Source organism: Mirounga angustirostris, unplaced genomic scaffold (assembly GCF_029215605.1).
Source record: "Mirounga angustirostris isolate CCGP_5_RB_7025 unplaced genomic scaffold, mMirAng1.0.hap1 SCAF_6, whole genome shotgun sequence".
NCBI classification, from domain to species: Eukaryota; Metazoa; Chordata; class Mammalia; order Carnivora; family Phocidae; genus Mirounga; species Mirounga angustirostris.
In genome coordinates this window covers 112,468,758-112,493,141 of record NW_026991714.1, presented here as the reverse complement: position 1 = coordinate 112,493,141, position 24,384 = coordinate 112,468,758, and the positions used below count along the sequence as shown (strand labels likewise).

At 48.6% G+C, this 24,384-nt stretch overlaps 1 protein-coding gene across 1 annotated transcript in view; it reads left to right on the top strand.

Moving 5' to 3' along the window:
• Positions 1-24,384, top strand: part of GRID1 (glutamate ionotropic receptor delta type subunit 1) — a 701,878-nt gene that overhangs the window by 472,485 nt on the left and 205,009 nt on the right. The window contains exons 6-8 of the mRNA XM_045878237.3: positions 1,597-1,767; positions 15,132-15,293; positions 16,784-16,903. Of these exons, the coding sequence (XP_045734193.1) occupies positions 1,597-1,767; positions 15,132-15,293; positions 16,784-16,903 (453 nt within the window). The remainder of the gene's footprint in view (positions 1-1,596; positions 1,768-15,131; positions 15,294-16,783; positions 16,904-24,384) is intronic.

Below are 24,384 nucleotides of genomic sequence, written 5' to 3'. Positions count from 1 at the left end.
GATTACTGCAATTCCACATTCATGGGAACTATCTAAAAAAATACAAGTCTTACTGTATCTAAAAGGATACTAGTCTTACTGTCTTCCTTTCTCCCAGATCCGCATATGGTTTCAACTGGCCAGTCTTCTTGCTCACATCAGGTTCCTAAGACAGTTCCTGGAATAGATAGTTTAACAGTTCACCCTTCAACATGTTATGTTCTGGTTTAAGTGATTTCTAACCTTCTTACCTCCATTTATATCAATTCATCATCTCAAAGCTAGAATGTATCATCTGCAAAGAAGATTTAAGACCTATTTTAAGACATAGTTATTCACAGTTAAAATCTTGACTTGCAACCAACCACCGATTTAGCCACGTTTGAGAGACAGTAAACAAGACAAGAACTTTTCTGAACTTGACTCCCCCTCCAATATCCTTGATTTATGTTAATTTGTATTTTTTGTCATTCCTGTGTTGCTCCTAGCCTTGAAACAGTTTTGTTACTTTCTTGTTGTCTTGTCTCCCCCTGGCAAGCCCACAGTGCGGGGGCTGCCTCTGACCACTCCTCTTTTCTGCAGGGGAAGCCTGGAGTGGGGGCAGGTGGGGGCGGATTTCACCTGCCCTGCTGCCTCTGCTGGAAACCCTGTGCCACAGGATGTCCCCCGCTGCCAGCCTCCTTCTTCAGCAGCAGCACTGCCACCACCTCAGCTCTGCATTGCCCTTGCCCCACATAACATTTACGGGCACTTCGCCTAACAAGTTCATCCTTCAGGTTCAGCTTCAGTGCTGAACTTCAGCCTCGTCCTGGAAGGAGCTCCCTGTGGCCCGCTGCCTTTACTGTTTCTCTGCTCGCAAGTGCTCAGTGAAAATGGGATAACAATAGGATTTACTTCATGGAATTCCTGGAGTTGTGAGCACCAAACGAGATAATGTGTGTAGAGAGCTTAGCAGACATCCACCATGGAACCACAATGGGTTTCCCTGGCCCCTAGATTTCCTTATGGCAGCACTCAGCGTATTTCATGCTATGAAGACCTTGAGCTTTACTGGGTGGGGTTAGGCCATTTCCCCAGGGCTTAATACAGAACAAACCACACAGGAGATATTGGGTAGGTTTCTGTGCAGTGAATGAGTGAATGAATGAGTGGATATATTTTCAAAATTTGCATATAGATCTTAAGGGAAAAAAAAGCAAATCTAATTATTAAAGAACTAAGGAAAACTTACTACATTTTTGTCAGAGAAAACCAGGTTTGTTTCTCTCAGGTAGATGACCGCCATTAGGAAATTTAGCTTTTACTTCCAGCTCATGCCTACCATGACATTTGACAGCATGGGTTCCTCAGAGCTTGACCCCATGGAAACCAATGCATTGGTGGTTTGACTGCCACATATCTTTTTCTGGCCTTCAGGAAAGCTGTTGAATAATCCTGTTTGCATTTTAGGGTTAGTGAGTATTATTTATAAATAACCAACTAATGAACTGCATGACGTGGGCCCAATCCCTTGATCCCTTTGGCACCAGCTATTCGGGCTGTTGGCCATCAACACCTCCTGAGGGGTCTTTTGCAGACATAGTTCAGGAGTAAGCATGGGTCTGGTTTTCTTCCCAGGAAATCAGTGACCCGGAGATCCTGGATCTGGTGCACAGCGCTCTTGGCAGGATGACCGTGGTCCGGCAGATTTTCCCATCTGCAAAGGACAACCAGAAATGCATGAGGAACAACCACCGCATCTCCTCCCTGCTCTGTGACCCCCAGGAAGGCTACCTCCAGATGCTGCAGGTCAGTACTCCCCTCCTGAGCTCCCTCCAGAAGGAGGGGGGGGTCTCACCTGTGCCCTTGGCCTGCTGCGGGCAGTGGGCAAAGATATGCCTCAGCTTCAGCTGAGCACTGTTGCCCACCAACTTTAATTACTAGAACCCTGTCATTTGCTAAAATTGAAACCAGTCAACTGGTCAGTGCCTCTGAGCAGCATTAGCAGGCAATTATGCCTGTTGTCAGCAGACAGGGCCTATTAGCTCACTGGGTGCCTCTTGTATTTAAAAGTTACATGTTCAGGGACGAAAGAGATTACTGTCTCTTAGGCTTCTGTGCTGACTACTTTGTGGGTGATGGATTCGCTTGGTGGGATTGGGGATGGGGAGTCATCATTTTGAATCTGCTTTTAGGGTTTTCCCTGTAGGAAGTCAATAATACAGACATAGCTCTTGTGAAACAACTAGGGACTGTCCCAGCTCATCTGCTGAGTGCTAAGGTTTAGGTCAACTGGGACACTGCTGGAGAGCTGAACAGGGAGAGGCAAGAGGGTAGGACCACTACATGCCTAGCTATTGCATTCCTTCCAAGGCAACAGCTACAGTGTTTCTGGATAGTGCTTCTGCCACACCTTGTGCCATATACGCAATCAGTGTTAGCTTCTCTCGGGGCCAGGGAGTACGATGTGGAGTTGTGTACCAATTGTGAGAGGTGGTTTTTTCTCCAGGTGTTTGCGAATAACCATGAAGCACAGTGGAGACTGTCCACTGGCAGCCCAGAATGCACTTCTCCATTAAGAATATTGTGCATAAGAAAACTTTCATAGGGGGGCACCTGCATGGCTCAGGTGGTTAAGCGTCTGACTCTTGGTTTCGGCTCAGGTTATGATCTCACGGTTTGGGGATCGAGCCCATGTCAGGCTCTGTGCTCAGTGCAGAGTCTGCTTCAGATGGTGTCTTCGTCTCCCTCTCACTCATGCTCTCTCTCTCAAATAAATAAATAAAATCTTTAAGAAAACTTTCATTTGATGCTTGGTGGGTGACACATAACAGAAGGAAATTTCTCCCTATTGGGTTTGCGAAAATTGCCCAGAAATTTGTGCATGTGATATGCTTGCCATTCACCATTTGAAAATAATTACACCTTCTTTATCTAGCCAGGCATGAGGAGTAGAAATGAGGGTTCAGGACAGACATGCTGTATCTGCCACCTGAGTATCAGTTCCATCCCAGGACATTTTGGTATTACCTTATCAGGGGGTACACATTTTGGGGAGGGGGATTGTTAGAATCTCTGCAGTGGGCTGGGTACCTGTGTAATCTGCCAAAGCATCATATCCATTCTGAAATCTTATATTTAGGGAGGGGGGAAGGAAACATGCCGCAACAGATAGGTAACAGGTAAATACTAGAAATATATTCTTGGTTGATGAGGAAACGTAGCAGACACAGATTTTAGCTGGAGTAATTCCCACTGCCCCCATATACACTGTCCCAGGGGGACACCACAATGTCTGAGGGCTTTCTAAGGTGGTGAAGGGTTGGCCAAGAGAGTGGACAAAGGCCCCTGCAGGGCCCATGGACTCGAGAGCCCTGGGCATATGGGCCAGGGGTGGAAGGTGCTTAATATGAGATTTTATATTTTTGGATGCTGCTGGCCTGCTCTGCCTTCCTCCTCTCTAGAGCTTAGAAGAAGAAGTCAGAAGCAAGTAAGTCCCCCTCCCCGGGCCTCTATTTACCACCCCCACTGTCTAGATGGATGGGAGTAGAGCAAGATGATGTTGCTCAAGCAGTGTGTGCCCAACCCCTTATCCTCACCTGGGGCAGGAGGGTGAGGGCACCTTGTCACTCTCTGTGTGGCCAGACCCTGGAAGGGTCTTACTCCCAGGACGTCTCCTTAGGCTTTCTCTCCTTGAAGGTCTTCATTCTTCTCCAGCCTTGCCCCCACCCCGCCCCATTGCCCCATCAATTTTTCCAGTTCTTGCCTGGTCACACTGCACTCCTTCTCCTTGAGGAGCACGGGAGGGGCCCCTTCCAGTGCACAAGTACACGCTGCATGGGTTGTGGGTGGCAGGAGAGGGGAAGTACTTCTCATCAAGGCCTCTGATCACTTGTTTTATCATGGACTAAAAGGTGTGGTTGGGCTCTTTGGGGGCACGTCAGACACACTAGATGCAAAGAATGCATCCCAGAGGACAGGAGAGAAAAGGAGACTGGAAGGACGGATGAGGAATCCAGTGGAGGGAGTACTCAAATGACCCACAGCCGTTAAGAGGGTAAACAGAGGCACGGCTCTGAGGTGTGTGGCTAGTTATCATCAAATGTGGTAAATGCAGTATCAGACCAAGAACCCTGGCCACCTGCCTACCTCTGTCTGTTCCTGCTGACACGCAGGCACTACATCAAGAGCAAGATGGAAGAGTGACATCACAGAGATCCTGTGGTGGGGGGAGTAGCAGTAGCAGCAGTGGCAGCAGCAACAACCACAGTAGCAGTAGTAACAGTGCAGTAACAGTACTACTACTACTACTAGTAGCAGCAGCAGCAACAGTAGCAGTAGTAACAGTGCAGTAACAGTACTACTACTACTAGTAGCAGCAGCAGCAACAGTAGCAGTAGTAAGAGTGCAGTAACAGTACTACTACTACTAGTAGCAGCAGCAACGGTAGCAGTAGTAACAGTGCAGTAACAGTACTACTAGTAGTAGCAGCAGCAGCAGCAGCAACGGTAGCAGTAGTAACAGCGCAGTAACAGTACTACTACTAGTAGTAGCAGCAGCAGCAACAGTAGCAGTAGTAACAGCGCAGTAACAGTACTACTACTAGTAGTAGCAGCAGCAGCAATAGTAGCAGTAGTAACAGTGCAGTAACTGTACTACTACTACTAGTAGCAGCAGTAGTAGTAGTAGCAGCAGTAACAGCGCAGTAACAGGACTACTACTACTAGTAGCAGCAGCAGCAACGGTAGCAGCAGTAACAGCGCAGTAACAGGACTACTACTACTAGTAGTAGTAGCAGCAGCAACAGTAGCAGCAGTAACAGTGCAGTAACAGTACTAGTAGTAGTAGCAATAGCAGTGCTAGTAACAGTAGCAGTAGTAGCAGTGCAGTAATAGTACTAGCAGCAGCACAGCATTAGTGGTAGCGGCGGTAGCAGTAGCAGGGCAGTAATAGCAGCAGCAGCAGCAGTATTAGTGGTAGTGTTGGTAGCAGTAGCAGGGCAGTAATGGTAATAGTAGCAATAGCAGCTGCAGCACAAGAGCCACATCTCCTGGGTTCCAATCCCAGTAACTCTAGCTCCTAATGAATTATTTAATTATCATTACTTATTTGTCATTTTGTGCCTCAGTTTCCTGTTCTGTAGATTGGAAGGTAAAGTGTCTCTCCCTAGAGACATAATGAAAATTAAATGAGGGAGCATACAGAGAGCATCTAGGACAAGACTGAGCTATTAACTGTGTCATTACAGAGGAGGTGGTCAGGTGCGTTCAGTGTCTGCCGAAAGGCCGACCATGGCCTCATTTTTTTTTTTTGTAAGGTATAGTCCACTTGTCTTCCTGAGCATGCTCTTGCAAAGCATCACAGTGGGTGGGAGAGCGGGTCCCATGGGTCCAGCCCCATCTCACGGGCTTCGTGCACCACTTACTGTCCACGTCACTCCCGCAGGCACTCCATCAAAGCTGCCTTGTGTGGGAGAGGAGAGGCACGTCCGGGAGACCCACTTAGCCCTCCCTACAAGACCTTGCTCATTGGAGACCCTCCATAAGGACTGATGGGCTGGATCTGTTAATAATGCAGGTTCTTAACACAAGTTAAACTGTTTCTAGAAGTCTCTTTATATATCTATAAATAAAGCACTTTATTAAAGGAATCTGTCTCCATTTGTTGCTTCTGCCTTGAGTGGGGGTGTGACGAGAGGGAAATGCGGATTTACTTCCTCATCCCGCCCAAGGACCATTTGGGCAGCTCCTAGATTCATCTCATTTACAAGCCATTCTCTTTGAGTTTCCTTAGTAGCTATTACCACTTCTTTATTTCTTAATGACAGTATAGAAGACAAACTAATTTCCACTAGCCTCTAGCTGTGAGATTTATCGAGAAGACATGCTTAGAACAACTAACTCAAGAAAAAATAAAACATTTGTGTCATGGATTATTAACTTTGTCTTGATGGAATTAATGAAAATCCTTTTGGAAATGGAGTTCTCAAGTCCATCTTTTAGTTCTCCCCCCAGACGGCTGCTCTTGGGACAATAATTCTGGGTTAGAAGTTTTCCTGAGGACCATCATGAATGGGGAGTTTTTACCAGATCGTCTGTCTCTTGGCTTCTCCACTGAGCTGGTCTCAGAAACTCTATCTTCTTCTATTAGGCCCATGGCCAGGGCTTCCTGTGCTCCAGAGCCAAGCCAACCCTCTTATAGCAAATCAATTTGGTTCCTATTTAGTACAAAGAAAGTCCCTTGGAGGAAAAATACCTAAATAAGTGACTTCTTGTAGCTCCAAAAGCATTGCATTCACCAGTGTGCTCTTGTTTATTTTCCCCTACAAAGCACTGTCTCATTTGGGTGTTTCTCACTCTTGTTTTCTTGACAAGTTAGTTTAGGGCTTGTCTGACTCAGCCAGTAATAAAAGTGATAACCAGTCTCTAAGAACCTTGAAACTTTGCTAAGATTTCGCAGACAACCTTGCTCAGAGGAGAATCTGGAAAGTACTCCGTCTTTAGAACTCACCGTCCGGTGACTTCAGGGCTGCAATGGAAGTAACAGACATACTGTCACATTGCCACCCCATTTATATTCCAGTGGGTTTCCAAAGGGGGACAGGCACATGATATGAGCTGTGTTGTCTGGTCACCGTGGAGCCTGATCCTAGAATTAAGCTGTGGGGACTAATGCGGTATTATTATAAAATGCCCCTCAAGTTGGAATTTCTCCTCTTTGTGCATTTTAAAAGTGTCGAATGGCTTGATAGATGGATTCACGATTCCCTCACTGAGTCTATTAAAACATTTCAGAACTCCCTCTCCCCACCTGTCCCTATTTCTTGAGGGCTTTCTGTGTTCTTCTCTGGCTCCAAGTTGTTTGTCAACCTGTCAGTAGAATCCTTTCCTCTGGAGTGACAGTGAGCCACCCCACACCACAGCTACCTTGGACTTCACGTCACTTTCACTGGTTTCCTTTTTTCACCCTAAATGCTCAGATGGAACATATAGCAGCCGTCAGTCAGGAAGCCTGATGGGCACACGGCGGAGCACGAGCCTCACTGCCATTGTCAGAGACCATTGCACAGGTCTTTCTGGCTGCAACTGCTTGCTGTTCTGGGGGCACAGGGCCACATGCGCGTCTGGAGCCCAGAGAGCCTCGGGCGTGGACCACTGCCCCTCCCCCACCCTGCACGCCACCCCCTGGGCTTCGGTGGTGAGCAGAGCTCCCCATCCCCTTTGCCACCATCTGCTCCCTCCTCAGGCCGGGCTGTGGTGCCGTCTCTCAGGATGTGGGGGGGTGGGTCTGGCAGCAGTTTGCCAGAAAGGCCTTGCCTGCATATGGATTTCTCAGGCTGTGACATCTGGGCATCAGCTCGTCCTCCCAGCTGGACCCTGTGCCGGCTGCTTGTGTGACCTTGCTGGATGACCAGAGCCTGGCTGAGGATCTGGTCAGAGGTCAGTTCCTGCTGTTTGCCCCTGTGCAGTCCCCCTGAACAGTCCCCTTGGCTTGATTAATGATGGAGGGAAGAGAACACTGGGCTCCTTAGAGGCCTGGAGGAAATGCAGGCTTTCTTAATGAAAACATTCCTTAGGTTTCTATCTTCGGCGTGGGGTGGATAATGGTCTGGTGTCGAGATGCAACTGATGTGGCTGTGACCCTGGCCTGCCATTCAGCTTGCTTTGCCTTCAAGCACGATTCTTCCCTTGATAATGTGAAGGCGCAACAATTCCCTGGGCCCTGGAGTATAATGGAGACAAGGCTGGAGCACCCTCAGATTTACTACAGGGAAACATGCACTGAGCGCCAGGAGGGCAGACAGCCGGCTACACAGCAGGGCCATCGTCCGTCAGGGGCCTCTCCCTTCCGGTCTGAGGGAGGTGGGCAGAGGTATATGCCTGCTGGGATCCAGATAGGATCAGAAGAAGATAGCTCTCCTGAAGAGCTTAGCGTATTTCCCAGGGGGGCCTATATTTTCATTTCTCCGCACCCTAATCCTACTTCTGGGGACTCAGGTAAGTAAACGGATCATCCGGGCTTCTGATGGGGCGGCCTGCACCTCACTCAGGGCTGACCCAGATGCGAAATCAGTGCCTTTCTTGGCTTCATGGACAAATCCAAGTCTCAAAGATGCTGTCACATGTGGTGGGGGCAGGGTGGGGTATTGGAATTGTAGTGGCACAAACTGCCTGTGAGGTCCTAAGTCCCCTCCTGCTGGGGAATGTTCCCTGCTTGTCCCCTCCCCCTCAGGCTCCACCCTCTCTTTCCTGCTGGCCTCCCTATCCATCCTCTATTTTCATTCTCTGGGTCTTGACTCCAAAGTAAATTCGCCTTATTTTTTCATGAAGATCAACTTAACAATTTTACTGGTAGCCTTTGTTTGTGCTGACACAGGTATTTTCCTAAATAAAATATAGTTACTGATGTAGTAGGGGTTCTGGTGCTAACTCTTAAAAAAATAAAATCTGTTTTTCCATCCTGGGTCCTCAGTTGGCTTCATGCGATTGGTCTTTGGTTATCCAGCAGCCAGGAGGGTCTACCTGGGTTTCTCAAGAGCTTGCAAGCCCCAGTCAAGAGCTCCTGGCCAAATTCTGTCCTCTACCTCCAGGAATTGTGTCCTCACCTTTCCCATTTCCCTCCTGAGGACCCACTTCCTGCATAGCTTATTGGCTTTGGAAATGCAAGCCTTGCCAGGATCCCCTCCCCCACCCACTCCCCAATCTCCTGGAAATGCATACCCCAGATTCTGATTGGAGATGGACAATTCTCCATGGAACATAATCGTTCCAGAGCTCCTATACCCTTTTCCCAGTGTGGCCTCTATCCTCTATTCTAAGTCATATTCTAAGAAGCATTCTCTTTGCAAATACCTTGATGTATCTTTACCTTGGTGTTTTTTTTTTCTAAGAACAGATTTAAATCTATTCATTTAACATTCATTAATTCCACAAACACTCATTATGCACTTATGTGCCAATTCCTGTGTTAGACATTTCACAAAAGCTCTCTCTTTAATTCCCACAAACTCTAAATAAATGGGGATGTTTCATCTCTATTCTGTAGCATGTACTGGTTAGAAAAAGGGCATATGCAGAAACCCAGAGGCCCAGGAGAGCAGGGGCAGAGTTCAGTGTGTCTGAGGGGAGGGGTGGGAGGCGAGAAGTGTTAGAGTTCAGTCAGAGCAGAGGGTAGCCGCCAGGTACTAAGGATGGGGGTGTAGTCCTGGGCGATGTGTCAGGGTAGGATGTGCCTCCAAGAGAGACAACTCTGTGGGGGAGGGGGAGCGCCCAAGGCTGGGAGATGAGGTAAGCAGTGGTTACTGTTTCTCTAGGGAGAAATGAGGGCAGCTGAGCCATGCTGTGGTTGTGGTAGGTCATCACATAGAGAGGACATAAGGAAGCGTCCTTGGGATTGAAACCCCTAAGTCTGGGCAGGGGCAGGTAACAGGTGGCAGAGTATAGAACATGGTGCTTTCCCCCTGGGCTGGGCCGCAGCTGCCCCTGTTCTAGTCATCTCTGCCTGCCTCGACTTTTCTCCTGCCCACCTGGATGGTCTCACTGCAGGACGGGCTGTGCGGAAGGCCCCTGTGGCTGAGCCAGCCCTGCAGTGCCAATGTCAGACCTTCCCCTGCAGTGGGCCAAGCCACCTCCCTTTCAGGAACCCGAGTCAGAGCATAGTGAGGCCCCCACTCTGGACCTTCCTATGTTGGTACCTTTTATGGAACACGCTGGGGGTAGAGAAGTGGCCTTCCCCATAACAGGCAGCTCTGTAGCGCCTCAGCCCATGCAGCCCCGGAAGGCCTGGCTCAGGCCCGGGGGCGGTGGCAGCTGTGACTTCATTGCTGGGGCAGGAGGAGACCAGGGACACGTGTCCAGGTGAGCAGCTTTAGGGCCGAGCTGGGCATGTAACGCTCAGGGGTATCCTTGCTCAGACTTTCCAGCCACCAGCTGCAAAATCCAGATATGACTCCTGCTTGCCCTTGAAAAGCTTTCAGACCAAGGGGCACTGGAGGAGAGGGTGAATGGTATTGGCAGGTACAAGTTCGGTTTCCCGTGGTCCTGAGGCTTCTGTGTACCAGACCTGTGCTGGGCTCAGAGACGGGACACCCTGGAGGAGCTCTCAGACCATCCACATTGAAGTTAGGAGCCTGTGTAGATCCTTTATTCCCCCGCCTCCATTTCTTCCTATCTCTGCTCCCCCCCAAAATGAAGCTGCATACAGAGAGCTTAGGACAGTACCTGGCACACAGGAGTACTACCATCCACATTTCTCAGGCAAGTAAGTCGGGGCCACCCCCACTGCCCCTCTCCGGGGGCATTGATCCATTGGATTTGATTGTCATCGAGATGAATCCAGAGCATTAAAAGGCTTGTTCAACATGTGAGTGCAAGTGGAGATTCAAGTCACCCATTCAGTAAGCATTTACTAGATCTAGCACTTGCTAGGTCCATGCACTGGAGGAATGAATGGCAGTGAACAAAGCTGGCCCAGGTTAGGATGAATCCAAAGCTCTTGCTCATCCTGCCAGGCCACCCCGCTGAGCTGCAGACACAGTTGAGTCGGAGTCGTATGGTGTGGCATTGAAAGAGGAATCAGGCATACATCTCTAGGGTGGTGAACTGAACTAGCTGGGCTCTATTCCATCTCTGTCCCCATCTAGGATAGAGGCCACAGGCTCCAGCCTCAGGCCCCTTGCCTGCCTCTGGCTTTTGTCTGCCTCTGACTTTACTCCCTCTGGCATCTCTGACCTGGTTCCAGGCCTTTTGCTTTGCATCCAGGTCTTTATTCTGCCATGTCCTTGGCTTCAGACTTTGTTCTGTCTTCTGCTTCTCAGGTCTACTTTCACCTGAAATGCTTTTTTTGGTTCCTTGTCACTTTTGTGCTGCAATGGCCCTAGGCCAGCCAGAGGGGATGAAGGTTTAAATAGTGACAGTACCTGTTCTGCTTGTCTGTCTTCTGTGAATGAGCTCTGTGCTGTGCCTTAACTGAGAAATGAGGGAGAGAGGCAAGGATTCCTTCAAACCAGGCCCCTTTTCTCTGTCCCTGTGGCCTGGAGCTCAGCTTGGGCTGTTAGCCCCTTGAGCCCAACAGTGAGTGAGTGTTCATGCAGCTGGGAGTCTCTCTCCTTCCAGACCACTCCTCTTGGTCCAGGGGCTCATCGTGACCAAGCCCTGACACTTGGTCTCCACCCACCTCTCCTGAGAAAAGGCTTGCCTTATGTCTGTCAGGACTCAGATGGAGCCCCAAGCAGAGTCTGCCTTTCTACTATCTGCTCTTGATCTTTCCCCCAAAGGTCCTATCTCCAGTCTCCAGACAAGACTGGAAGGGTAGTTCCCTCTCTTTGCATCCCCACCAGTGAACCTGGCAGATCACCTAACTGTGAGGATGCTGAGGTTGGACAGCAGAGATGGGGCCACAGATCAACACAGGTGTTAGTGTCTGCCTACAACAGGGAGAAGTACTGACATAGAATCTGACCAGGAGAAGGGACAGGAGTGAAAGAAGGTGGAGCTCCAAGTGGGGATCAAGAAGGCATTTTGAATAGGCTGTAAATGAGAAGCAAGTTGTGTTTGAACAAAGGAAGTTCTCTCCCAAGTCAAAGTGGAGGTGGCCAGTCTCTTCTTCCTACTGTTTTCTCTTTTGGGGAACCAAGATCGGTGTATATCCTCTTAGCAAGAGATCCATCCTCTATCCACCCATCTGTCCAACTGTCTGTCCGTGCATCCATCCATCTCACCCTCCATCCTTCCATCCATCTGCCCCTCCCCCTTCCACCTCCCCATCCCCTCATCCATCTATCCATTTATCCTTCCATCCATCCACCATCCATCCATCAAGTATACATTAAGCACCAACCATATGCCAACCATATGGTTGGTGCTGGATGCTGTGTTTAGAGATGGTAAGAAAAAAGTTATATATATACATATATATAAAAGTTATTTATAAGTTATATATGAATATGTACACATTTATGTATATATGTATGTTATATCTATAACATATATGTACATATTTCCAGATATGTCTACTTGGAAAAGAGCATTGCTAAAGCCTTTGAACTGAAAGCTTGTTTATTTGACCTGAAATGCATTCACCCTTCCCAGAAGACGTACTTGTGGGAGGACTGAGGGCTTCCTTTAGCCTTTCTGAGTCACATCCTGTTTTTGCCTCTTCATTGCCAGCCTCTCTGCATTCATACACTCATTAAGTACCTTAATTCATTGTGAATAGAAGTGCCGGAGGCAAAAAGGGATATTCCGTTGGGTGCTAGTCTGGGTCACAGCTGGGGTGGTGCTGTCCCAAGTGGTGTGCTTGTGTGCATAGGACATAATGTGGGTCAAAGGGTCCTGGCTGGTTGAATAGCATCAGTTAGGAGTGGGTGGCTGGGAGACCCATGAATGTCTTGAGAAGAGAAATCTTTACATTATCAAGGACTCTCTCTCAGCTTTGAGTTATTCTTTTGGAAAAAATAAAATAAACCAAGCCAACTCTACATAGCTGGCATTCTCCTGTAACAACATCTCCATTATGAGTTTGTATTCCAGAGGGGAGGTGGACATGTCAACAATCATTTTGCAGTGGTAGGAGCTCCTGAGAGCTGGGGGGCTCTGACAAGCTCTCTGAGAGCTCTGAGAGCTCTCTGACAAGCACAGAGAGTGGGTTAGTCTTTCTCATGGGGGAAATGTGCCCCCAGGGCTCAGGGCTGGAGACCCAGTTCTGGTGTTCCCTGTAGGATGGGAGGTGGGTTCTCGGTGATGGGAATGACTGCTCTCTGCTGTCAGGTGAGCACCTGTGTACCGCGGGCATCTGGAACAGGGTGCCAGCCACTGAAATGCCTGCTTCCCCTCGGCCTGAGGCCTTGGCTCAGTCAGCAGTGCTCAGTCATCCCAGGCACACTCCTGCCACATCTGAAACATCGCCTGTCCATCCTCCACCCCCTTCCTCCACAGGCCTTAGTGGCCCACAGTCCTGTGCCCGCTGTAAGGGTGCAGGTTGCAAGTGGATAAGACAGGGCTCTGCAGGCATGGCCAGGACAAACAGACACCTGCAGAAGAAGTGGTCAGCTCTGCTTGACATGCTGTGGCGGGAACGCCCTGGGGTGTTAGCATGAGTTGCTGGACAGTCACGATGTAGCAGATGGTTTTGATGTCTTGCACTAGCTCCTGTAGCCCACCGCTGATGTCAGTTGCCGAGGGTGGTTGGTGCTACCCAAGCTCTTGTCTGGGGCTCTGCTTTGGGGGCACCCAGTCCAAGACGAGGAAAGAAAGTGCAGGTGGAGAACAAGGCGAGTAGGTACTGGGGGTATGAGGGCCATACTGGGGAGTGGTGAGAGGTAAGGCTGGGAGGCAGTAAGGGTTCTTTCTTGAATCTTATTTGATTCTCCCGGGAGTCCTGTGAGGTTGACACATTCTCCTATTTATATCCAGTGATTTTGTTTTTCTGAAATATTTTTAGCAGACACCTCGCTGCTTAGGTGTGCAAAGAATCATCCCCTTGACCCACTTCGGCTGATGGTTGTTTGTGCAACAGTTACCCAGGAGGGACCACACACCTGAACAAGGGTGGACATCACCTCCTCCCCACCCCCTCACCTTACTCTCCTCCCTTTGTGCTCCATGACACCCCCATGGAGGAGTGGGCTGATGTGAAGTACAGGGCTGCCTTCCTTCCTGCAGAGGGCTCTGGATGGGCCCCTGAGACAGTAGGTGCAGGTGTTCAGGCTCATGCAGATCAGGGTCTTGAATTGCCGTTAGGAGAGTGAGCCAGACCTGTCCCATCCCTGGATACCAGCGCTATGGTGCTGCTCTCCTCACCACTGTTCCAACGTCTCCCTCACACTCCTGCTCTTGGGAGCTCTGAGGTGGGTTTTGTGTCTTCCGTGAGCCATCTCTCCATAGCAGATGGCTCAGCAGGGGGTACTTCTCATATGTGAACACTTGCAATCCCCAAATGCATCCCCTGGCTGGTGGTGCCCCTGCAGAGCGGGCTCTGTGGCCTTAGAATCTCCATCACCGTAAGCTGCCAGTGTCAGTCAGGCCACCATTTACCCGAGGCCCATCTGGGGACCAGAGCAATCTTTCCAAGACACAGATCTGACTTCTGGGCACAGATCCACCACTGGCGTCCTTCTCTCTGAAGTCACCTATGTTGTTACTTCTTAGCTTGGCCCCCAAGGTTCAACATGGCTAGACCCCTGATCCCTGCTTCCCCCTCAATCCCACTTCCTCTCTATTACACCCTTTGATGCAGACATTTGGTACTGTGTTTAGTCCCTCTAACCCAGGGCTTGGCCACTTGTGGTGCTTGGGCTGGATCCAGCTCATTGCCTATTTTTTTAAATCTAATTTCATCTAAATCTTTATTTCTTAATAAAGATTTATTAACACATCCTTTGTGTATGTGTTGTCTGTGGCTGTTTTTCTGCTATAATAGCAGAGTTGAGCACTGTGAAAGAGACTGTAAGGTCCATAAAGCCTAAAATCTTTCTTTTTTTTTTTTTTTTAAAGATTTTATTTATTTATTTGAGAGAGAATGAGATAGAGAGAGAGCATGAGAGGGGGGAGGGTCAGAGGGAGAAGCAGACTCCCTGCCGAGCAGGGAGCCCAATGCGGGACTCGATCCCGGAACTCCAGGATCATGACCTGAGCCGAAGGCAGTCGCTTAACCAACTGAGCCACCCAGGCGTCCCAAGCCTAAAATCTTTCATATCTGATCCTTCACGGGCAGTGCTGCTGGACCCTGCCCTACCTGACCCTGCTTCTTTGTACCTTCATGCCTTTGCATAATGCTGCCTCCCTATAATGCTCCCCGCCTTTTATCCTACGAATCCTTCTAGACCAAGCTTTCTGCCCATCCTTACCCCATCCTGTGTCACCCAAGCAAGATGTCCCATTCTAATCTTGCACAAAGCCTGTGTGCAAGTCTCAACCACAGGGCTGACCATGCTGGTTCTCCTATTGATGGACACATCCACCTCCCACTCTAGTTCCTGAAGCAGGGCTAGTTCTTATTCTGCTTACGACTCCATTGCCTGGCCCAGTTTTTGGATGAAGCTAGAGGATTGTGGTGTAGATACTGTGCACCGCTTGTTAGTGTTGGCACCCTGGATCACCCAGGACCTCTGCTGGTTTCTCTTCATCTCTGAAAATGCATCAGTGGAAAGGGTTTCACTGCCTTTGTGTTTGCAGATCTCCAACCTTTACCTGTATGACAGCGTCCTGATGTTGGCCAACGCCTTCCACCGGAAGCTGGAGGACCGGAAATGGCATAGCATGGCAAGCCTGAATTGTATACGCAAGTCCACCAAGCCATGGAATGGAGGGAGGTCCATGCTGGACACAATCAAAAAGGTGTGTGTAAGGGGACACCCACCTGGCTAAAGCCCAAGACAGGCCCTTCCTTGCACACATGCACACACACACACCCCACCCCCTTGAGCAGGTGGTCTGAAGCTTAGTGCTTTGTGTGATTGCCCCTGCAGGCCCCTCCCAGGCCTCTCTCCATGCCACTCTTCCTTTCCCAGCATTGAGGGCTGGTGAGCTGGGCTTCATGGATATGTATTATTATTATTATTATTATTATTATTATTATTATCATCATCTCTGTTTTTCTACAAGGAGTTTGGATTTTCAGAGGTTAAGTAACTTGCCCGAGGTCATAAGTAAGCAAACAATGGAGGCAACTGCCCAGCTCATGTGTGCCAAATAGCCACTGTTCATAAGAGAGCCTGTCTCAGTCATTAGTGCATGTGTTGATCACCAAGACCTTAGCTTGTGTATGTGTGTGTGTGCATCTGTGTGTGTGCACATGCCTTCTGCACTGATGATATGTTGCACACACTGAGGCATGACACCAAGGTGGAAGGCTGAATCTGGAGTGAATTGGGTAATCCACAGACTTGTTAGAGTGAATTGGCTTTCAGAGGCTTCAGAAGAACATTTAGGGAAATCTATAGTGCTAGGAGTTGTAGTCCCAATCAATTGTGCATGGTGTCAGGTAGCAGTGAACATATTCTCGTGTTGGTTGAATTTACTGCAGCCCGAGCCAGAGCTGGGGCCCCTCTCTGGCCAGCTCAGGCTCTGGGACTCTCCCAGCTCACAGTCTATGGGAGATCAGGGCTTGATGACACCCCCACCCTAGGCTTGAAGGCTCCCCCAGCCCCTCGGCCACCTGCTCCTACAGAGCCCCGTGAACGGCCAGAGAGAGGGGCAAGTCTTCCACACCCACCATATCCAGTCTGTGTCAGACACCATGCTTTGTACACATTTCATACTTCAATGCTTGCAGGCTCTGTGATGTGGAGCTCATTAACTCCAGGCTGGAGATGATGGGAGATGGCTTGCCCAGGGTGGCACAGGCGGCAAAGCCAGGACTTGAGATGGTGTTGGCCTCCAGGACGCATGCTTGCTGCCCTGTAACTTACCGCCATGGGTCTGATATGGCTCTGTTGACCTTTGACCTCCCTCTTGGCTCAAGCTCAGGTGACCTCTGGAGCAGATTGCAAGGGAAGACTGTGAGCTCTAGGAAGGTGGAAACAAAGCTGTCATTCTTTGATCTCATTGCTAGCATGACATGTGGCATGGAGCAGGTGTTCTCATCATGAATGTCAAGTGCAAGCCTTTGGAATGTCCCCTGTGAGCAGAGGTCTGGGAAGTGTCGATCCTATTCTGGGGCTATAGGACTGCTAGCAGCTCTGTCCTCATTACAGCCTGTCCACTGCTTCCTTAAGATCTTGATCGTCCCATTCGCAGTGACTACTTCCTTCTCCTTCTTCATCTTTGGGATTCCATCCCTTACCCCGTCCATGTTTTCCTCAATGAGTTTTCCTTCTCTCCTGCAGGGCCACATCACTGGTCTCACAGGGGTGATGGAGTTTCGGGAGGACAGCTCGAATCCCTACGTCCAGTTTGAAATCCTTGGCACAACCTACAGTGAGACCTTTGGCAAAGACATGCGTAAGGTAAGTCTCAGCCCCCCTCCCCCACCTCGCCTGCTGCGGTGGTGCCACCGGCTCTGTGTTCTGAGCAGGGTTTGTGCGGCACAGTGTGGAGAAGGCTGAGAGAGTTTTTCAACCAGGAAGTTCTGCTAATGCAGTCTCTGAGTACAGCAGGGCCTCTGGCACCACCTGGTCCTGCTGCTTGGCCCTGGACAGCCAACCAAGCAGGCCTGAGGCTGGAAGGGGTATTGTGCTTTCCCAGAGGGGCTGAGATCAGCCCAATGGCAGGGACAGGTGTAACTGTGGCTGAGGCAAGAGTCCAAGGTTCCTGCCAGTGTCTCCCAGATCTAAGAGTGAGACAAAGCCATGAACAGAAAAATGAACCATGAGGAGGGTGGGGAGCAGGGGGCAGTAGAGCCCAGTGGAGGAAGAAAGGAGAGGCAGACAAGCTGCGTAGCTCTGGGTGGGGTTTGGTGGTTTTATTTGGTGCTCATGCTAGTGGCAGGCCTGGGGTCTCTTTCCAGTAATACCTTGCCTCTTCCTCTCTCCTCCTATGAAGGATTTTCAGGACTGAAGACGGGGGTGTGGAGGAGGCAGCTTTTACCCAGGGTTGGAACCCCCAAAGTTAAGGGGAGGCTTGGGAAGTCAAGAATCTAGTAGATATTGGGACCGAGAGGTCAATGTAGGAAGCAAGATATTGGCACAGTTATCCGAGAACCTCAGATGTGGTCACTGCGAGCCGGTGTGGAGCTGATGGTGGGGTTACACAGCCCGGCCACTCAGCTGGCTTAAATGCACTCCCAGGAATGGTCCGCACAGAAGGCCCATGTGTTTGTCGGGTCATTAACTGGTTGCCATACACTCAGGCACAGGCTCATATAATCACACACAGACACACTCACACACATACATTTCTATACACTTGAAAGGAGGATGTCTCTACTCATCAGGGCCCAAGAGATGAAGGGCATAGTGAGCTCTCACTGTAGCAGGATAAACCCTTGGCAAAGAGCCTTCTAGCCTGTCCTCTGGCATTGGCTGGGGGCAGTGCAGGGGCAGGAAAGGCTAACGTGTTCTTGGGAGATTGCCAATCTGGGTGATGGCATTCTTTGGCTGTACTCCTTGAGGACCAGGTAGAAAGATACATGTGTGGAGCGGTGGAGGGTGTGAGGGCTAGAGAACATGCCAGGGTGGTCATTGGTTATCACACGGGAGGAGGACTGGCTCCCCACAGAGGGACTGGGATGACCGGGGGCCTATGTGTGATGTGGGAGTTGGGGAGTTTCAGCCCATCTTAGGACGGAAGGTGGAGTCACCGGTTGGTCATATAAATGGGAGGTTGAGTTTTTGGTTAGGATGCAACAGTGCCACACAGGTTTCGATGACGTTTTGGAGCTCAGGGGTTTGTTTGTGGCATCGTAAAGGGTGTTGGCCTCTATGGTGTGGTACCCCGGAGGGCCAAGGTGTGACATGCAATGTCAAGGGCCTCAGGGAGACCTCGTAATGTCTGTTAGGGATGCCCAAAGCTGGGAGCCTTGGTGGGGGGGCCAGGAATGGTCAGCATTGGTCCAGGTCATTCAGGACCCCAACAGAAATTGGCTTGTGTTGGGACTCCCACCTGGTGAGGAGCAACCAGAATCAGGGAGCCCTTTTAGTCACCCAGATACAAAAGGGGCTTGCAGAGTGTAGCCACTTGCTGAGGAGGTGACTATTCACATCTGCCGCTGTCCTTGCCTTCATCCCCCTCAGAGGCTACAGACACTCAGGCCCCGCTTGCTGGCTCCCTTGCTGCCCCTACCCCCCTTCTTTCAGCTCAGCTTCCACAACAATGTCCCACAGTAGGTGGGAATGCTGGCTGTGGGGGTCCCTGCATCCTAGGGCCCCCCCACCCCCCACTGGCCACTCCAGGTGCCTGAGAGACCAAGAGGCACTGTGTCCTCCACTTCCTGTTTCAGGTGTCTGGGCCTTCTCTGTTGCCATGGCAACGCTCCTCCAAAACCCCGAAGCCAATGGGAGCTGGAATCTCTCAGTCTAAGGAGCTTCGGAAAGCAGGAGGCCTGAATGTAATTGAGTTAGAAGGGAAGCTGATTTTCAAGTGGGCTTTATTTTAAAACGTATCCTTTTGTCATTTTAAAATCTGACCTTAATAACCGCATATCCCAGTTGTTACCTGTCTGCCTGGCAGCTTATCTCTGTTAAGGAGAAGTTATCTGGAAAGTGGGGAATGGGATTTACTATAGCAAATGTTTGTTATTCAGGCACATGGGTGCATTCAAGCAAGGTCTGGGGGGTTTCAGGATAAAGCCAGGTGAGGAGGCGATTGGGACAGTGTCACTGGCCTAGGGTGGCCTTTGAAGGCAGGGCTGAGCTATGGTTCCTGGTGGAAGATGGGGCTGTGAAGGGTAGGGCTGGGGAATTGGGGTGACCTAAAAGTAAAGTTTAGGGTGGGCAGCAGACTTGAGGGTAAGGTGAGGGTCCCATGGCACACAAAGGTGGTGCAAAGATCATTCATGCTAAGGAGGCAGGGGCAACTCTGAGGAACCCCCAACTGCATCTCTCTGGCCACACCCAGTCCAGAAAGGTTAGAGGAGCCAACTGGGCTGATTGCTAGATGCTGTCGTGTTGGAGCAGGGTCAGGGGGTCTCTGCGGAGACGATGTATGTCTCGATATATGTGTATATCCTAATCTCTTTCTCTATATTGATATTTATATAATTTCCATATATTATATATTATGTGGTCTATTATAATTTCTCTATATTCTATATGTAGACATGTGTATACATACGTGTCTATGTGGATGTAAATATACATATGTATATATAAGTTTAAAAACAACTACAGCAAACAAACAAACACAGGTACAAAAACAAAAACCAAGTAGCTTCTTTAAGATTTAAACCAAGAGGGATTGTTTAAATTAGGGAGCAAATGGATGTTTTCTTAAAGTAAATACTCCAGAGGGAAAAAGCAGGGAGGGTGAGTCACCAGACGTTTTAGAGTAAGTGGCACCAAGAGCCTGGATTACTCAGCCCCTTCAGAGGATGAAAGGAGTAGGTGATTGCCTTTCACTGCAGGGTGCTGGGCAAATACTAATTAAATGATCTCATCCAGGAAGTGTGTTCTTGTTGAGGGAGTGCTGGATGGCAAAATCAAAGGTCTATGTCACCAGCCCGCTGTGTAACTCCAGGCAAAATATCAATCATCTCTGTGTTCTGCTTGGCGCTGCCTGGCATGGGTGATCACCAAGCAACCTCACGGGGGGTAGGCTTTGCTGCAAAGTCACGTCAAGCTCCCAGGGGACTTGGCCTGGCATTTGCCCTGGAGGTGCATGCTTGTTACTATCAGAGCTCCACAAATTTCTCCTCGGTTTTCCCTGTGTTCAGACAGAAATCTGCAAAGGAGAGTCCCATGGGCTTACCCAGGCAAATGTCCTCGGCTTATAACAGGAGCTGGGGCGGGATTGTTGGAAGCCCCTGTATGGAGGTTTCCAAAGGTGGGGGCATGGGAAACTCTTTCGTGTAGGACAGAAGGGAGCAGAGAAGGAACTATTGAACAGCTACTGTGAACAATGGTGCCTTACAATGTTGTCTCACTGACTTGGGGACTTTTGTGTCGCTCCTGCCTCTCCTGAGCTTTTACAGCCACTTCCCTTCTCCGAACCCTCATTTTCTCAGATGGGAGGTACAGATACCATGAGCCTCGTGGTTGAGTCAAGGGGTCCGTGGGTGTAATGACCCTGATGTGACCCTTGGCAGCGAGTACTGTCCCGTGTGGTGCAGGCCATCGGCTTCTCGCAGGCAGGGCCATACCCCTTCTCTGAGCTGTCTACTCCAGACCCCACAAAAGCAGAGACATGCAGGCAGGCTTAGAACATGGCCTTCCACCTTGATGTGCCCTGGACCCCAGCACCTCCCCAGAGCACGTACCGAAGCCTGAGGCCAGAGACAGGAGGGGGGCTCTGCGTGCCCATGCAGTGCCCACTCTCCCTTCATGCGTGGGAGCAGATAGCCACTCTCCATGGAGACCCGGGGGAGAGTGTGCTGGGAATGTGGCCTCTGATGAAATTTTGTTTTTAGGACTGTTTTGGTGTGATTAAAGGAAGAAGGAAAACATGGTTGTCTTTTTTTTTCTTTCCCACAAGCATGACTTGCCTGGAGTATAACACCAGCTACAGGGCTGCAGAAACGTTTTTTCCATGACATGATTACGGAGGATATCTGCCCTTTTCCATCCTAATGATACTGATGTGGGAGACTCATTCCCTTCTACCAACACAGAGTTCCTGTTGCACTGACACCCTGGGGAGGCCCTTTGAACCTCATTTCCCATGGGTGCCATCCACCTGATTCACTGGCTTAGTGGAGGGTGGCCTGCCTCCTTGGCCAGGATGGCAGGGAAGTGGGCGGGAAGCATCGGGAATGCCTCTGAGTTTGCTCTATGTGTTGGCATTCTAGGGCAAAGAATACTCTGGTGTGGTGAGAGAGAACAGGGCTGTTTCTGCTCCTTGCGATAGAGTAGAATCCAGTTAGAACCAAGAGGTGGAGAAAGAATTTAGTCCAGTGTCTTCAAGCTTTTCTTTAGTCCTAGAAAATCTGTTCTAGCAGAATCTAATTGGAATCCAAATACATTAAACAGTTGTAGAAGCTGACATGCAGTGGTTGCAATAGGTGGGAAATTGGGGTCGAGGGTCCTGAGGCTCCCCTGCACCATTTCCCCCCATCCCAAATATCTTTATGGTTTTCTGAGCAGCTCTACATGGGAAACCGAGGCTCAGAGACTGGAATAACTCAATTATGTAGCACTAACAAGGGTGTATCTGTGCTGGGGCTGGAAGGCAGATTTCCTGAGGGTGATGTGTGGCAGAGGGCCTGGAGCATTCTTTCTGAACTCAGGACAATGCAGTTCCATGACCCCCTCACCCCACTCAGCCCACTTTCCACCCCATCCTCCCATTATCCCACTCTACCTGCCCCTGCAGAACCAGCAGTAGGGCCTCAAAGTCCCTTCCTTTTGCAGCCTGCTGATACCCTTGGCTCGGCCTCCCCATTCCAGCCACGACCCAAGGAAGTGGGAGGGCTTCCTTCTCCTTTAACCAGTTTAAGATGCTTCTTCTGTCTTCTCTGTCAATTTCCATTCTTCATGAAAGCTGGCTTTGGACAGGAATCAAATGCCCTCCTTGATGTCATGTCCCTGGGAGGGCCTTGTGGCTGCTGATAATTCACAGAGTAATAATTGCTCATCATGTAGTGATCGCCATGCCATAGGACCCCGGCCCTCCCCGGGCTTGAAAGTGCATCATTAACATTAACATTCTTGCCCAGGTCTGCTACACTGTGTTACACATCTTCCCACATTCTCAGGGCTCAGAAGTTCTAAGCTGTGAGGCCAGGTGGCAAAGGCACCAGCCAGTAGACAAGATAGCTCCAATGATGAAGTAGGGGCTGCCACTTAGAGCACAGGTGGAATCCTTTACCTGGTGGCTCCAGCAGCTGGTGCCAAGAGCTGCACGGTGGATTTCGCAATGAAGAAGAAAGGGAGGTGGGCAGTGGTGGGGCCAGGAGAATGCGGCCCGAGCATTGTGCAGTGTCTCTATTAAGCGGCTCTGTAGAGGCTCCCAGCTGTGCACAGTGAGTCACGGAAGAGAAATAAACTTCAGTCTCTTCGTGGATTAGCATTCTTGCAGCATATTTCCCAAGTAAAATGTCAACAGTTCCGAACCCTTGTGCAGAACCACGTTTGATAGAGCTGAGAGAACGGAAACAAACCCTGTTGCTTCATCTGAATAAAGGGATAAGGAAAAGATATAATTAAGTGTTTTATTTTAAGTGCATTTATCACTTCATTTTGAAGATAACATCAATACATGCTCATTTAGGGTAGAACGATTAGAAAATACAGATAAATGAAAAGAAGAATATAAAAGTCAGCTATAATCTCTGAACCAAAGAATAAATACTGTTAGCATTTCTGGTGCATTTACCTTCTTTAATTTTCTTTCTTTTTTCCTTTACTCTGTACATAACAATATAGAAATTGATATGTATATTTATCAAATTGCTATTTATTGTGCATACATTTTTATATCCTGACTTTCCACTTAATGCTATATGGGAAGCATTTTTTCATTCCTTTATTCTTTACCATGATTTTTAATGGAAATACTTTACTCAGTTTACAGGGAGCCATCACTTATTTTATCTTCGTATATGATGAATGTTTAGGTATTTACACCATATTATTATGGAATGATGTAGTAATGAACATCCAAAATATATGCAACTTTATTGCATATATTTTTTTTTTTAAGAAATGGAATTACCAAACCTAGGATAATAATTTTTTAAAGTTGTTTATATTGTTGACTCCTATTTTTCAAATTGATTATAGAAAGATATAACAATTTGCATATCCACCAGTAGTATGTGGAAGTTTCTGTTACATCCTGTGCTCAAAACATGGAGTGATATATTAAACATTTTTGCTAATTTTGCAGCAGTATGGAAACATAATGTTGATAAATTTGCATTTCTTGTGGGATTGTGCATTTAAAAATGTAGTCATTGATCAGTTGTATTTCACATTTTGTAAATTACACCTCAGGTCCTTTGCTCTTTTATATTGGTGATGAAGTTTTTCTTGTCACCTCGTATAACCTGTCTTTCAGAAGGGAATTGATAATTATTTGTGTCAGATATTTTGTTCCCATAAATTGTTTGCCTTTGAAGAAAATAATTTCACACAGACGTTTAACAATTTATGAATTTGTATTTTTTAGAAAGTCATACCCAGTTCACAGAGTAAATACTATTCATCCATACTTTGTTCTAGGATTTTTATGGTTTGATTTTATTTCAGTGTAACCTGCCATCTCCTTGGGATTGATTTGGGATGAACTGTGACATGATGACCTAGTGTTTACGTTTTTCAGTATTGGTTTCTATTATCCAGGAATCTTTCCTTTCCCTGTTGATTTGAACATCACATCTACCCTATACCCTGCTAAATTTCCCATATCTCGCCGTTGATTTTGAAAACATTCTTAGCCTCTTTTCTCACTTTTTTTCCTCTCAGCTGAAATTTAATCAGTCTTTGTACACTTTTAGAATGTACTCGTCTGCTGAAATTTAATCAGTCTTTGTACACTTTTAGAATGTACTCGTCTGCAAGTAACAGAATGTTCATCTCAGGTGGATTAAACAATAAGGAAGTCTTATTATCTCACATAAAAAGACGCCTGGAGCTACGGTGGCTCCAGAGTTGGCCAAGACAGACATTCTGTGCCCAGATCAAAGGCTTGGGTCTTTTTCATCTTCCTACTTGGCTATCCTCAGGGTGTAGTTTGAGCTGTCTTCATAATTTCCGGATGGCTGGTGGTGGTTCTAGCTGTCATACCCAGAAAGACAGTAGCAAGTGGGAGAAGAGGGTGGTTTCTTTCTGTGTGTTTTTCCTTTTTATAAATGAGGAGACCTTTCCCAGGAGTTGAGCCTGGCTACCCGTTGTGA